The following is a 16,033-nucleotide window of genomic DNA, read 5'->3' as shown; positions in this document are numbered from 1 at the left end:
TTTGTGTATGTTGGTGTTTCTATATCCTGCTGTTCTCTGTATGAAGCCTTAGTATGAGAGGTCAGTAAGCTAGCCAGAGGCACTATCTGGTTTCGGTCTTAACAGGCTCTGTGGCTTTTGATGTTGCAGAGACTCTGATGAAGCTAAAATTTGCGTTTCAGGCAGAGGGGCATAACCCGGACACGTACGAGGGTCAAAAGGAAGGCGTATGTTTTAAAAAAAAAAAAAAAAAAAAAAGGAGATTGATCCTATAGGAGAGATAGGATGGGACATTATAAGTGTGCATCTGTCAGCAGTACATGTCTGGCTAATTGGTATAAGAATGCAGCTAAATATCTTGTCAAACACTATTGTCCATTATTAATAGAAAAACTCTACCTTTATTGTTGGCTGATTGACAAAAGGAAGGACAGAGGGGGAAAATCTGGATAACTGTAGCAAAGTTGGCTCTAGTTAGTGTCTGATTGCAGGCGTGCAGTCAAGTAGTAGGGTGGATACCTATGACATTCAGGAAGCCACACACAAATGAACAGACACACTCACACAGCCCAATTTGTGTTGAGTGGAGGCCATTAAGGGAGAAATAAACATTGATTCCCAAGCCCATTGAGCCCATCCTCAGAAACGTGACATTCTTATCACTCTGCACCCTCTGAACTACCCACAGACTACCGCCCAACCCCCGTCTTCATTTCGACATACCCCACCTGCTATCTCCCAAACACTTAAAACCTTCATTATATGCACCTACCAGTCACACTTAATCATCCCTCCTCCCCTTGAGCCCCTTGTCTGCTTGTTAACTGTCACGCCTGGGTGACAGCAGAAGCTCCTCCCTTTGACTGACTAGCTACTGATAAAGTACTGAGGCAACATCTGAGAGAATAGCTCGAGAAAAAGACTTGAAGAGCTGACAGCAGAGGAGCTGCAGATGCCCAAAATTCAGTTAAGGCCTCAAATGTCAGCAAAAAAAGTTATTATTAGACTCTGCAGAACAGTGTTAATTATCAAACAAGCATGGCTTTATTATTAACCACTAATTTCATACAGTCTAGCTAAGAAAATCTTTATTATTTATGTAAGTTGGGATGCAGCTGTTTGTTCAATTTATGTTATATCAGATTCATGTTTTAAAAGCTCCACATCAATTGTGAGGAGGAGAGCCATTTTGCAATATGCATTATTAACAAACCCGTGATGAACGAGTGCTCTTGTGCAGAAGGTTCTTTGCTATAGGAAGCCTCCTACTGCTTTTTAAAGTAAGCACAGTAAATGGCACAGCAGTGCTACTGACAGTAACTATAATCCCAAAATACATTGCTGTGTTCTTGTATACTGCCCATGCTTTTGCTACCATGGATATTCATTATGTAAGTCTTTCATTTTCCAAGAACAAAGGAATGGCCACTGATAAAAAACAATGTCTCAGCATGAGAAAGGCAGTCTAATAACACAGAGACGTTGTTCAAACAATCATTAACGGCTCTTAAATGAGGCTTCATATGATCAAAAGCAAACAGCAGTCACATTCCTGCTAATTTGTCATTGTTCACAAACACATTCTATTCACATATGGTGGGAGAGAGGCGCAGACGAGAAGGGACTGATAACAGATAACAAGCTAGACTATAAAAGGACAAATGCAAAGACGGCAATCAAACAATGACTTTCAAAGTGCCACGTTCACAAACATGACAGCAGACCAAATGTTGTGTCCTCGTGGTTTTTTTTCCCCCACATATACTTCTTCAGGAATAACAACACTGTTACTTCAGCTTTAGGTCACAATTTTTAATTTCAGGTGATTCTTTCTGTTTTTGTTGAAGATCTTGGTTAAACATAAGTAGCCGCTATCTTGTATTTTTACATGACCGCAAAGATTAAATGGTAAATGGCCTGTATTTGTATAGCGCTTTACTAGTCCCTAAGGACCCCAATGGGTTTTACGCAACCAGTCATCTGCCCGATTAACACACTGGTGATGGTAAGCTACATTGTAGCCACAGCCACCCTGGGGCGCACTGACAGAGGCGAGGCTGCCGGACACTGGCGCCACCGGGCCCTCTGACCACCACCAGTGGGCAACGGGTGAAGTGTCTTGCCCAAGGACACAACGACCAAGACTGTCCAAGCCGGGGCTCGAACCGGCAACCTTCCGATTACAAGGCAAACTCCCAACTCTGGCGATCTAGTCATATAGAAACATCTGTTTCTTGAGCCTTAGAGGGATGACATCAGCGAGAATGCCAGCTGAGATTAGGAAAGATGACTCGTGCTGTGAAATGAATGTGGGTTGGTGATGTAAGTCATCTGGCTGAAGACAGTCTATGAGTTAATTCCCAAAGTGACTGAATTATGAGTGTTTAAGTTTACACTCCCCACTAAAGTCATCTAGTCTTTCACAGAGCCTCATCTTTTACTGGCTCCGTTCAATAAAGATTTGAATTTACTGGTTTACAAGGTCGCTTTCTGTGTACATACAGGGAAATACTAATGTCTGTTACCTAGCAGTGAGTGGTACTCATTATCATAACCAGTAATAATTGGACCAAAGCAAACAGAAGGTGAATGATTTCTCTTTTTTTGCTCATAGGCCTTTTCTGTTGCTGCCACCTTTAATGGAGTGGATGAGGGTGGCCATAGTTCATGCCGAGCATCGCAGGAGTTTATTAGTGGACAGCGATGATGTCAGACAGACGGCGAGGCTTCTCCTTCCGGGATTGGACTGTGAGCCGAGACAACTGAAGTAAGTGAGAACACTCATTCACCTCACTCGCTCTGCTGGGATGAAAGTGCTTAAAATAAAAATACAAACCTTACTAATAATTTCAGGAAAAGAAAAACTAAGACTGATGTTTTATTTGAGCTGGACGTCTGTCGTTTAATCATTGTATTTAACAAATGATTGTATGCGGTAAATTAATCTTTGTTAACTATTGTGTGGCTCATTAACTTTACTTCTTTCTATAGAAAGCATCATTAACATATGTAAGCCACAGGGTGCATAAAACAAGCATCTTAGAAAAGCGACCGAGTAGATCCTAATAAATTAGCCATCAGCTCTCAGAAATTAATTGGTAACTGGTTATTTATTCAGTTTTAATTTTGTTTCAGGCCTGAGTGTTGCTTCAGCTCCTTCAAGCGTCTCGACTCCAAAGCTGCCTCTGATAAGTTCCACCTTGATTTGGGTTTTCGGATGCTCAACTGCGGTCGCACAGATCTTATTGGCCAAGCAATCGATCTACTGGGACCAGATGGGGTGAACAGTATGGATGACCAGGTATTTAAATTTTATTTAATTTATGTTGTGGAGATATAAATGTAAGCCGTTAGCTCGAGCAAACCACCTCTCATTTGGGGACACAAAGCAGGCCCCTTATACAATACGATAAATCTCAAGGAAATTGCTGTAAGTCCATGAAATATCCTTAGAAGTGATGGAAACATAGCTTTGTGTTATAACTTGTTCAAAGCTTCATGCATTTGCTTCTACTCTTGTTTTCATTACAGGGTATGACCCCTCTGATGTACGCCTGCGCAGCTGGAGACGAAGCCCTCGTCCAGATGCTGATTGATGCTGGGGCCAACCTTGACGTGGCGGTAAATATGCTTAAGTATTTCCAATGTTGTCAAATCTGTCTTAATTTAAGCACATTTTGTATCCCTTTACATCTATAAACAGGAAAGGTTTCCATTATTAAAGCATGTAAGAGGCTCTTATGAATGTAATGTTTTCTCTGTGTGCGTGTGTTTGTGATCTTGGTGTGTAATACTGATTTAATCTGTGTTGCCAGGTACCACCCTGCTCCCCCAAGCACCCATCTGTGCATCCTGATAGTCGACACTGGGCAGCCCTCACCTTTGCAGTGTTGCATGGACACATTTCTGTGGTGCAGGTCCGAAACACATACATAAACAAGCTACATGTTGCTTGTTTATGTCACAATGACCCTTACAAGATGTCAAATATTGTTTAATATAACAGAGGTAATGTGCCTTTGCAGCTTCTTTTGGATGCAGGAGCCAATGTGGAGGGGGCTGCAGTCCGCAATGGACAGGAGAGTACAGCAGACACTCCACTGCAGCTGGCTTCAGCAGCAGGTGGGCAAACACACAAGGAACAGCTGATGTTAGAGTGGTGTCCATCTCACAGTGGGTCTGTGTTATGGCCACTAAATTACCACTTACTGTATAATTATAGAGGCGAAAAGTCAGGTGGAAGGTTTGACAAAGGAAAAGATTTTGTTGTACAGCTTGTCTATCACCTTTGTTAAAAGCGGTAATAATAACTTTGTTAGTTACAAATAACCAATAGAGTGTTAGGTCCAAGGACCACCTAGAGTAACACTTGGATTAACTTGTGACTCAGCAGGAGGAATGAGGAAATGAGAGAGTAAATGAAGGGGCAGTGACAGCAGCAGTGTGCCGCTTGTGGTTGTTTAGTAGTCTGTGGCCTGCATTCCTCTGTGGGATCATCTGAAAGCAACATGTAGCTTGAGTAAAGAAAACACACGCTCTTCATAGCAGCAGTGACAGTGTGTAAATAGTGCCTGCAATGAATGTGTTGGCTGTTTAAATATGCCAAATGAAATGTGATAAATTTTCATTTATGTTTGTGGTGTATAAATGTTTAAAATGGGCCTAAACCAGTAACAAACAAAAATGTTGACATTTTGGGAATAAAGATGAATAAAAAATAAGCACAAGGATAATAAATTATCTGCAAGTTTATGAACAAAGTGGAAATATTTATCTATTTGTGCTTCTCAGGCAACTATGAGATGGTGAGTTTGCTACTGGCACGAGGCGCTGACCCCTTATCAAAGAACCATGGTGGAAACGCCCTTACATCATCCCTCTATGAGGACATGAACTGCTTCAGTCATGCTGCTGCACATGGACACAGGTATGTATCCCCCAGTCTGAAAACTAGTACTGGAAGACCAGCTGTAAACATTTGCACACGTAGCACAGAAATAATGCATCTGTCAGCTTTATATTACACATGACTAGAGTTAGAGTTTGTGCTGTGAGGATAGATTCAAACGTTTTATCGTGTGATTTAGGAAGAGCTTGAAGGTTTTGTAGTGTGAAAGGAAAGTTTAAGGTGTCATTCTATTCAGAGTCAATTTGTTTCTGAAGACCAGCTGGTGGTGTAAACTTCTCCACCTGTTCACTCTGTCTGTGTGAACACGATGTAGACTCAACACTTTACATTGCTCAGTGAGGGTGATAGATTACGTAATGAGAGAGGAGACTCCAGGGTTGCAGAATTGGAAGTACGTGTTGCCATTTTGGCAGATATTAATGATCCTCCACCTTCTAACTTTCTTTTCTTGTTTCCTTCCTTGCATGCCCTCTTTCTGCCCTCGTTCTACTCCCTATTTATCTTGTCAGGAACGTGCTGAGAAAGCTACTGACTCAGCCGCAGCAAGTCAAAGACGATGTCCTGTCTCTGGAGGAGATCCTGGCTGAGGGGGTTGAAGATGAGACGGCTGGGATCTGCCCTTTCGTCCATCTTTCCCCTCTTCCTAACTCTTCCAATGGTCCCCTGCCGATGCCAGAAGTGGGCATACCAAGGCTCTGCAAAGCCAGGATGAAGGCTCTCCAAGAGGCCAGCTACTACAGCGCCGAGCATGGCTACCTGGACGTCACCATGGAGCTGCATGCTATGGGTACTTTTCAAATGGCAAGAAGAGGATGTGCCTACTTTTCCAGTTTATAGAACCAAATAATAAATCCTTTCTATTTAACCAGGCGTGCCATGGAAACTACACGTGTGGCTGGAATCTCTTCGCTGCGCCCAGCAGCAGTCCAGGACAGGGGTCACCCTCTCCCTCCTCAAAGACTTTAACACAATCAAAGAGGAGGACTACTGTGAGGAACTGGTCACCACAGGCCTGCCCCTTATGTTCAATATTTTGCGCACCACAAAGGTACAGTCAAACACGATCATGAGTATGATTTTCACACTTTTTCAGTGTTAAACAGATTTAATTATACATTTCTCTTCTTCTCGTTCTATTACTTTCCTTCAGAGTGACGCCATTACACAGCAGTTGGCAGCTATTTTTAGTCACTGTTTTGGCCCAGCACCCCTCCCAGCCATCCCTGAGATGAAGGCAACTCTTTCAGCACAGTTGGGTAAGGAAACTATGATCCTTTAGAGTATATGGATATACATGCTCAGAGTTCCAAGAGGATAGCCTTTTACTGGCACCGATTTCAGTATTGGCTAGTGATAATTAGTCATTTTGACATCTAAAACACCAGTAAATCCTTAAATACAGTTTTCTTAAGCCTAAAGTCACTGTCAACAGATTCCTTATACAGTGATACAAACCCTAAAACAACACAAATGTAACACTTGGGCTGTAAATTAGATTTTTTTTCATGAATATTAGTTAGTAAAAGAGTGTCTGATATTTTTGTTTTGGTAATCTTATCAGCAGTAATGTGTACAGAATGACTCTGCTGTTACTAGAACGTTATGGGTTTTATGCATGTGCTGATGTTTTTCTACAGACCCACACTTTCTGAATAACCAAGAGATGTCAGATGTGACATTTGTGGTTGAGGGAAAACCATTCTACGCACACAGAGTGCTTCTGGTTACTGCCTCTGACCGGTGAGTGCAGAAAGGTACAAGAGTGCATTTTAAGGCTTTTGATAAGACCTTACTTAAAGGGTTTTATTTTGCGCTAGATTCAAGTCTTTGCTGGCATCATATGGATCAGATGGAAGCTCCGATAAGGAGATTGAGATCAGCGATGTCAAGTACAACATATTTCAGGTAAGAAACACATTCCCTATTTAGATGTGTTGCATATGACAAAACAGACATTATTTAGATCAAATTGCTCATAAAGAAACCTCTAACCTCTGTACAGATGATGATGTCATACCTGTATTGTGGAGGAACGGAGTCACTGAAAAAGAAGGTGTCTGACTTACTAGAAGTAAGAATTGTTAATCGCATTAATCTGTCTCAGGGTTGGTATCTTAGAAATCCCAGCTTTAGTTCTACATCTTCACATGAATTACTCATTCTTGCTGACAGTGGAGATTGTTCTTTTTTTGTTTTGTTTTTTTATTTGAGTTTAGCTACAAGCTTGACATAAACAAGTTTGTGTTCATAGCAACAATTGAGCTCAATCGTCCCGTCTGGCCAATCCTTTCTAAGCATGAAGCTGTTACTTTGATTTTGAAATATAGTACCCTTATCACAAGTACACAAGCTGGGCTTTCAAATATGTCCTGTGTTTTTGTGCATTTATCAATTTAAAAATCGTTTTCTCTTCATTTTTTCATTAGTTTTTATCAACAATTCGTAGCTTCTTGAACTGAAAACAAAGGAAAATTCCAAATACATGTTACACAAAGTTAAATATTGCTTGTATGCAAACAGAATGAAAGGATGCATGACATTATTTTTCCTCCATTAAAGTGGTCATGTTTTCTCCTGCAGCTGTTGTCAGCTGCTAGTTTGTTCCAGTTGGGGGCGCTACAGAGACATTGTGAACTCATCTGCTCTCAACATATCAGCCTAGATAATGCAGTCAGCATCTACAAAACTGCTAAGGTAACAATTACTGATAGACTTGGATTGCACTACTGTGAGTGCAGTACATATGTATACATCAGTGCTATTTCAGGCATGAAAATATGACGTTGATATAAAAGTTGTTTTGATCATTTAGGTTTACATAAATTAGGTTTATAAAATTTGGTCATTTCACTGTCCTTTCTTCTGTCAGGTTAATGGTTCGGTGGAGCTGAGCTCGTTGTGTGAAGGTTACTTCTTGCAGCAGATGCCTGCCCTGCTGGAAAGAGAGAGTTTTAGGAGCTTGCTGTTGGGACCCCCGGGGGCCCGACAAGGAAACAACTCCACTTCTACGCTGACGCACAGCCGGGGTGACTCACTTGTGGAGGAGCTGGAGACCACCCTGGCTCAACGACTTCGCTCTCTCTACGTCACTTCCCGTGTCTGAAGACAACATGGCAGATGCTGTTGAGAGAGGACAGAAATAAGTGGATAAATGTGGCAATTAAGAAGTCTCACCTTTTCACTGATACAGAATCAGATCTGAAGTGTTTCAAATACAGAAGTTTTCTTGGTAAAATCTGATTTGTGTGTGTTAAGGAGCAATATTTTGACACGGGCACAGATTGGTGAGATGCCTGGCAGTGATTTACTCTGTGGGCAACTCGGCATTTCATACTTTGTGCCAAGCACTCCATGAAAATGTTTTTTGTGACGTACAGCGTTCCGAAGAAGAAAATATGATGCCTTTTCTCCAGGGCTCACGAGGCTTTACTGGACAAGCAACAAGTTGAAAGTCTGAATAATAAGACAATGCTGCCCTCTAATGGACAAAGCTTGCAACATAAATAATTGCCCTGGAGGATTGGGATCAGTGGCAGCCTCAGTTTTGACTGAAGCAATGTAAAGTGATTACAGACTGAAGCCTTTATTGAAGAATTGAGTGAGGTGGCCTTTTGATGCTGGACTTTAAACTTTCTGTTCTATAGTATTGCATAGTGGGAGCAAGGCTGCAGCCTTAAACTCCCTGCATCAATGTAAGCTTTGGATTAACAAATCTACTTTTTTAATGTAAAAGCTTTTATTGTCTGTTTGTTTTTGTTTTTTTTAAGTACGATGAGAGTAATGAAAATTTCAGAAGAGTGGGATGGACATTTTCTATTTAATGAGAAAAAGATGTGAGAGTATTTAACGGGGTGTCCCCTTTTTTATTTTAATCAAAGCAGATTATTAGTATGGAAAAAATGCTTCTGCTGTTTTACCAGGTACGCTCTAACAGTTTATTAAGCTTGTGTATGCTGAGGTTTAATGCTTCGACACAGGTACAGCTGCGGAGGCTAACATGGGATTTGGACGACAAGAGTCTGTTTTTGTGCTGGATACATTATTAAACCTGGTAAACAAATCATTTAATGTGTGAATTGTTTTGGACTCACCTGGAATCGGGGAAAACGGCAGATTTACAAATGAGGAAGCCTACAAAATGGAAATAATTACATATGAAATACAATCTTACCACAAATCCATGGCATGTGACATAATGGGGGGGAAAAAAAATCTACTGCATCGATCTTAACTTTGTTTATGAAACCTTTTTCCTCTCTGGTCTACACTTACCCTTGCTTGCACAGGTAGAAATAAGGATAACAAACACACCATAACTGAATGAGTTTATTTGTTTCAGCACTGAAGATGCTCACAGTTATGTTTTATGGAGATTACAGTCAGTTTTGCTCCTGCTCTGTCAAAAGACCCATGTAGGCCTCTGAATCATTAGATATCCTTAGTGCTGCTAGCTTCCCATTGTAGAAAACAGAAAGGAGGGCGCATATCAGGGTATTGCTTTGTGTTTGTAGTACTGGTATCCCCTCCCTGTGCCTCTACTACTAACGGGTAGAGAGAGCCCAGACCTCAGAGCCTTCCAGAGAGAGGTACAGAGTTGAGGAAGCATCCTTCAAAAACTTTGTGCACAAGATAAGGAGGAGGAGGAGGACGAAGGGAAAGATCAGCAGGGCCAAGGGAACAATTTAAAAGAAAAAAAAGAGCCAGAAATAAAAGCAGAAAAGGTGGGAAAGTAAGGGACAGACAGAAGGGGAATTTAAATTTTAAAAGGTAGTTTTGTGGAAAGAGAAGTGATGAAGGCTGAGAGAAGGAGTGAGTTTGGCATGGAACATTAACACTAAAGCCATGCAAAGAAAAGCTCATGTTTTGACATGCACACAGCAATACAAGCTAAAAGCACAGAGCAGGAATCCCCAGCATTGTTGAGAAAACAATCAACCCCCACGGTTTGTCTGTCTATTTACAAAGAGAAGAAGCAGATCAGGATCTGTGGTGTTCTTCTCCTCCAGCCTGGCCTACACGCACAATAATATGAAACTGACAAATATCAATAGAAGAGCATATTCCCTCTCCAAAAAGAGGCTAAGTCTACATTCTTAAATTACTGGTAAATCATTTTTTTCCAAGAGTTCCCACAAGTTCTCTTTCCCTCTGCAGAGAGAGCATGGAAAAGAGAATTTATGACTTGTCAAAGTTCACATAATTCAGTTAAAGTCAGACCAAAGCAAAGGAAATAAAAGTTCTTTTTTTTTCTTTAAATGTCCCATTTACGAACACACAAGAGGGTAATAAATAACATTCAACTGACCTAACAGCTTTGTTCATATAAATAGCCAAGATATAATAAATTAGGAAATCAAACAGTGAGATGAACAAACATGAATAAATAAGGACAACAATACAAAAATATCCACAGTTGCATTTATCACGTCATTTTTTCGTTTGTTTCTCTACTCCTACTGCTGGTAAGTGAGACTAGAGAGAGGTATAAATGAAAAGCAAAGAAGAAATGCTGCAGATAATAGGAAACAGGAATGTTTGGATCATTATTGGGTCAATCAAACAAAGACGTACATGATCATGTAACAAAAATACACAGAATTTAAAATGACAGTAAGTGGCAGGCTCAGGTTTACCAACCTGTTCCTATGGTATCTAAACAGTGTCACAACTAGACATTTCTTTTTTTTTTTCTTTTTTTACATAAGAAATGATATCAGTCTGTACAACAGAATAGATCATTCATTTTAAATACCCGAATATCCACCCACTTCCCTCCCCCTACCCTATACTATCATTTAATATCTCCCGCTGCCCTGTTCTTCTCGCACCCAACTCCTCTCTGAAAACACAATTCCAGTCTGTTTTGCAGCAATAGTATTAAGTCTAATAAAGTCAGTATTTCAAACCCAGTTCTTCACAAAGAAAGTACATTATAATAAAAAGCAAACAAATACAATCCAGCAAGCATCCGTGTCGGCTGTTTGGGCTTTCCACAAAACTCCTCTCCCTTCTCTCCTCCTCGTGTTTCTGCATGGTGTCTTCTTTTTTTTTAAAATGTTGTTCATCATTGTTGATACATCCCAGAGTTTTTGTGCATACTGGATCTGTGCGTGTATGTTTTGTGTATGTGGCGTCTGTAGTGTTTTTGAATAATGCTCGTTTTCCAATTAGCAAATGCTCCTTGAGGTCAGAGAACGGTGATAGCTGGTGAGGGGAGCGAGTGGTCTTGTTTTTATTGGGATGTGTGTGCTTGTGTGTTTCTAAGAACAAGAACACTACAGGATTTTTTTTTTTGTCTACTTCTACTGATGGCTGCCAGGGGTGGAGTCGGGGTGCAGAGGAAGATGAAGGTAGAAGTCTGCATGAAGGGTCTGTTTCCATGGTAACCCCTCCCCCAGCACACCGCTATAAGAAGAGTCCTCCGTCAACAATTGTCCGTCTCTCTTGGCACGCTGGAGGGGTGTGGAGGGGTGGTCGAGGGAGGGCGAATGGAGCAGGGAGCAGGAGGATGGACTTTAATAGGTTTTCTGGATAATTCCTGGTATCAGAAACAAGTCAGGTCATCACACAGGTTAGCAGCAGCATGGGAGCAAACAACTGAGGCCCACAGGTGATTAGATGGTTAGGGTACAGGAGTGGTAATGATGGTGGACACTGAGGGGTAATGGAAAGGGGAGTGGAATGGCAAGGGTGTGTGTCTGTTGTGTTGGTGCAACATGTTGTTTGCAAAATATCACTTTGATTCTTTTAATATATTTCTATCTATATAAAGTCATTTTATAGAAAAGATGTCCATAAATGATTTATATATATATCTAGCTATGTACAGATAGCATATTCTCTCTGTGTCTCTGGCTTAAAGTGATACTGGGATGGCTACAAAGCGCCACGGTCTAAGATTCCTCTGGTGTCCCCACAGATGCCACCGACAAGTGGGCTCTGTCTCGGCCTGCAGCAGGGAATTTGGTGTCATTATTTTCTGGGTCATGCCTCCGGACGTGCATGGGTGAGGGGCAGTGCTTGGAGGGCGTGCCAGGGGGGTAGGGCACCTGTCCATTCTTCTCGTCTGAAAAAAGTTGTTTAATTACGTCAAAGAAGTTACTCAATGGGCTGCCTAGGTACACAGATGGGAAGAAAAGAGGACAAAAAAGGGGGGAAAGAGAGAAGACAGAAGAAACAAACTAATGAACAATGGGGTTCACAGGATAGAGAGATGGCTACATGTAAGGCAGAGCGAGCAGAGGTGAGGAGGTGGTAGACCCACGTACACTGTGCAAGGATGAGAACTGCCGAAGCAGCCGTGTTTAGACCACATAATGCATTAGCCTCGGCAAATCATGCATACGTTTCAGCGCAATCCACGGAAAAAAACACAAGTGCCCATTAAGTCGATATAGTGACCAGTGTGTCTGAACGAGTTTGGCTGGCCAGAAGCAGGACAGACAAGATGATAGAAGCGAAAAATGAGAAAGCGTGGAAATTCAAGGAAACACTTCCTGTCAAAGAAGCATTACTGCTCCCCCTGAAACATAAAAAGTCTTGGAAACCTGTCCTCCAGCATCAAACGTCTGACACATCCTCAATGTAGGTGTGTCAGACGTTTGGTTTGACATACTAATCATGAGTCGTGTTTTTGCCAGCTAGAAGCTGGCAAGCTTTTTATTTTTCCTTCAACCTCAAGGAAACAGCATCACTTTTAGACTACTGTAATTCCCTCTACAGGGACCACATCCAAAAAAACATCTCTGATTGTTTAAACTTAGCTGTCAGATTTCTAACAGATTCAGAGAAGTTACTTCCATCCATGCTACACCACACTAGCCACCTGTTATACACAGAATTGGCCTTAAACTTAAATTTCATTCATTTTATTTTTAAATACTTATACAACCTCAGTCCCATCTCCATTACAGACATACACACACCTTATGAACCTGCCCACTCCTCATGACAGAGCCTTCCGAATTACATAGAGTTCTGTATCCATTTCCTCCTTACCAGAGGAAATTAGATTTGGAAGTGTCTACTTTTAAATCACTCCTCAAATTTTACTTCATTGTAAACTATTTATGCTGTATTCTCTAATACACAATTTTACTGTGTTTTGATATCATAACCATAGCACTGAAGGGCAACATAGACTTCTCATTAGTGAGGCTGTCTACCTTGTGGTAATTGTTCATAGTGACATACATAACACAGTAAGAGACCTGAATGGACCTCAGAAAGAGGAAACACGTGCAGTGTGTGTACGTATGGACAACAGTACGCATGCATATAAGCATTAAGTACACCAAACATAAGAAATGAAGCAAAGAGGTGATGGTCCGCATAAGCGTGACTGATCAGTCACAAACAAGACTGTTTCTGACTTCTTTGCAGTCCAAGCAAACAGTTATAGCATCAGTAAAAAAAGAAAAAACAGACTGATGAGCTACACGGACAATAAACCGCACAAACATGCTGCGTCTACACATCAGCAAAATGTAGATTATAAAATAGAATTTCTTGAGGTAAAACATTCTGTTATCAGTCTGTATGTACTTCCAGTATGATGACTGCCTGCAGTATTGTGTAAATTAGAAAATTTGTCATATACGGATTAATGAGCAATTGCATGCAAGTGCACATGTGAGAAGGCCAGTAGTAGTTTCTACTGATCCATTATCCTGCAGGAATGTGGCTGTAGCTAACTTCTTCCCCATGTTTATACTTCTAATTCCACATTAGTCAATTAACTCTTTCCCAATCCGGATTGGGAATCCGTGTTTTGAAAAGACTACAACAGACCACATAATATTGCCTTTTCTCAAAAGCATCTTTATCTGAATGAATATACCTACATTTTACTTCCTGCATTCCTCCATACTTTAACTCTTCATAAGTACAGGTCTCAGAAATGCTGTCATCACTAGTGATTAGGGGCATTAATAACCAGGTTTTGACAAAGCCCTTTGACACAATGTTATGCAAATCAATTTCTATTCTTAATTACAGTCACTGACTTTTATTTTTAAATCCCTTTTGTTCAGGTACTACTAGAGGTGTGTAAGTGGGTCAAAGTAAATAGAGAGGAGGAGAATAAGATTGTTTTCATGCTGATTGCTTCTCAGCGTGATGCCGTAAAGACATTAATTCATTAAACTAGCCTTTGTCAAAAATAACTTACTTTGACTTTTAATACCAACTGTATCATCTCGGACAACACAAACTAAAAGTAGTGTACTTTTCAGTATCTATCCATCTATTGCTTTAAGCGGTTCTCATATTATACTCCAACAATGGCATCTCTCCTACAGAGACGGCCCACTACGTCAAAACCCCCACCACCATTAAAACCTAATCTAATGTAACTTATTGTAATTTTACCCTTCCCACACCTCAGCCTGGTAATGAGCTGCACGATATAAAAAGATCAAAAATAATTGGTAAACTTACTGAGGCACAGCAATGATAACAGACTGTTAAATATCATAACAGCTGTCATGACTGCTGTTCATTTCTGAGTGCCAATGAGAGTAATTTTGCGTAAAAGACACAGGGCAAAGACACAGCTCACACTTAAAAAACTGTAGTGGGACATGCTACCAAGACCTGGCATGGAACTGGAAATGAGTTTAAGAGGACAGAGAAAGACGCAGACACAGTTCACAACTGGTAACGTTTCCTCCTGATGTTGTTTACTTGTCTGGCCAGCAGATAGAGCTCTTGGATGGCAAGTGAGATGCACACAGCTCACAATGATTCAAAAGAGTCAACATGTTAAGAGCAGAAAGGGGTGAGTCGGAGCCCTATGACTCTTCATCATCCAGACTTCACTTTTATGAAACAGTATCGAGCCACAATGGCACAAAAAACGTGCTTACATCTGCTGAAACTGTCACCTCTGAAACTACTGAAAAGATGAGAGAAGAAAGAGAGACTAATATCATCAAGTTCACATGTGAATGGCTGGGTGGTGATGATGATTGTTGACCTCAGAGGTGTTTGTACCTTGCTTTTAGCGGTGGACTGGTGAACATACAGAGAGTGAAAGCGCACGGGATGCCTAGAGAGCGCACTTATCAGGTGTGGTGTCGCTATTTGGCGCAGTGCAATGTGGGAGTGCGTTAAGGGGCAGAGGTGTTGCCATGGTGACAGGCTCCAGTGATCAGTCTTGAAAGTAGGAGTAACAGAATGCGAATCGGCTTACCCTACCTCTACTCTAATCTTCACTGCCAGTGGGCAGAGAGACAACATTTGACCCGCAGTCGGTGCTTGAGAGCAGCTCCCACCCTTTCATAGCAGTGAGGCACGGGCATGCAAAGGAAGCCGATTGGAGAAGCAGAGAGTGGCTTGAGGATTTCAAGCATACTGAGAAGACGGGTTGGATTTAGCTTAGCTATAGCGGCGAGTGTAGCTCATCAAGGGGCGGGATGGGCAGATGAGGCGGTAGGGGAATGGGTGGAGAGGTTTTGGTAAAGGTTTGGAAATTTCTTTTTTTTAAATATTTTTTTGAAAAGGAATTCTTACTCACCGGAAAGCTGTTGGACCCCAGGCTGATCGTGTGTGCTCAACAACTGGCTCTGAATCGTCTCCACTACTCGTTTAAAGCGTCGGCTGGGTCCTTCACAGAGACATAGATAAACACATGAATGCTGACATAGTAGACCTTTCATGGAAAACACTTACAGTTGTCTTGGTAGGTAAAGCAAAAGTAGCATAAATGATGTCTCTATTCCATTAAGCGTGTGAGCAAACCATGATAGTAAACCAGAATGCACGAAAGCGGCACTTCTACGAGTTCAATGCTGCCATCAATAGATCTATTCTCTTCTGTGACAAGTCATGGGTGCTTTTCACTATGCTAACTTTTGCTTCCTTGCCTCCAACTCTCCTACAGTGACTTGAAAATCATCGCCCCTTACATGCACCACAATGAGACAAGAAACAAGGAAGTTTCTGGAAAGGATTAATATTCATTTTGGTGTGATATATAGACAAACACATCAAATGCAACTGATGATAAGAATGTGCCCATACTTGCATGTGTCTTGTGCATACCTACTGAGAAGACCTACAACACGTGATGGAGGGAGGGGGCATGTTATTATACTGAAAAACCCCTAAAAAGTCTGTTCAGGGATACAGAGTATCAGCAGCATG

The 16,033-nt window shown here is 41.3% G+C and overlaps 2 protein-coding genes across 13 annotated transcripts in view; one reads left to right on the top strand and one right to left on the bottom strand.

Annotated features, from left to right (window-relative positions):
• Nucleotides 1–8,951, top strand: part of abtb2b (ankyrin repeat and BTB (POZ) domain containing 2b) — a 39,905-nt gene extending 30,954 nt beyond the window's left edge. For both annotated transcript variants that reach the window (XM_026176440.1, XM_026176441.1), the window contains exons 4-17: nt 2,594–2,746; nt 3,115–3,280; nt 3,511–3,600; nt 3,795–3,896; nt 4,005–4,101; nt 4,771–4,906; nt 5,398–5,675; nt 5,758–5,936; nt 6,039–6,144; nt 6,526–6,628; nt 6,706–6,793; nt 6,891–6,959; nt 7,469–7,582; nt 7,758–8,951. In XM_026176440.1, coding sequence (XP_026032225.1) covers nt 2,594–2,746; nt 3,115–3,280; nt 3,511–3,600; nt 3,795–3,896; nt 4,005–4,101; nt 4,771–4,906; nt 5,398–5,675; nt 5,758–5,936; nt 6,039–6,144; nt 6,526–6,628; nt 6,706–6,793; nt 6,891–6,959; nt 7,469–7,582; nt 7,758–7,991 — 1,915 coding nt within the window. In that variant the 3' untranslated portion in view covers nt 7,992–8,951. The remainder of the gene's footprint in view (nt 1–2,593; nt 2,747–3,114; nt 3,281–3,510; nt 3,601–3,794; nt 3,897–4,004; nt 4,102–4,770; nt 4,907–5,397; nt 5,676–5,757; nt 5,937–6,038; nt 6,145–6,525; nt 6,629–6,705; nt 6,794–6,890; nt 6,960–7,468; nt 7,583–7,757) is intronic.
• brsk2a (BR serine/threonine kinase 2a) overlaps nt 7,949–16,033 on the bottom strand; it is a 175,184-nt gene continuing 167,099 nt past the window's right edge. For 6 of the 11 annotated variants that reach the window (XM_026176442.1, XM_026176443.1, XM_026176448.1 and 3 more), the window contains 2 exons: nt 15,405–15,494; nt 9,201–12,002 (listed from right to left, as the gene is read on the bottom strand). In XM_026176442.1, the coding sequence (XP_026032227.1) occupies nt 11,782–12,002; nt 15,405–15,494 (311 nt within the window). In that variant the 3' untranslated portion in view covers nt 9,201–11,781. Of the gene's footprint in view, nt 8,009–8,979; nt 9,020–9,200; nt 12,003–15,404; nt 15,495–16,033 lie in introns of those variants that run through there. The other 5 variants (XM_026176444.1, XM_026176450.1, XM_026176453.1 and 2 more) reach the window with 3 other exon arrangements.

Source organism: Astatotilapia calliptera, chromosome 7 (genome assembly GCF_900246225.1).
Source record: "Astatotilapia calliptera chromosome 7, fAstCal1.2, whole genome shotgun sequence".
In the NCBI taxonomy this organism is placed as follows: domain Eukaryota; kingdom Metazoa; phylum Chordata; class Actinopteri; order Cichliformes; family Cichlidae; genus Astatotilapia; species Astatotilapia calliptera.
The sequence above is the reverse complement of the archived record's forward strand: the minus strand, read 5'-3'. Positions and strand labels throughout refer to the sequence as shown.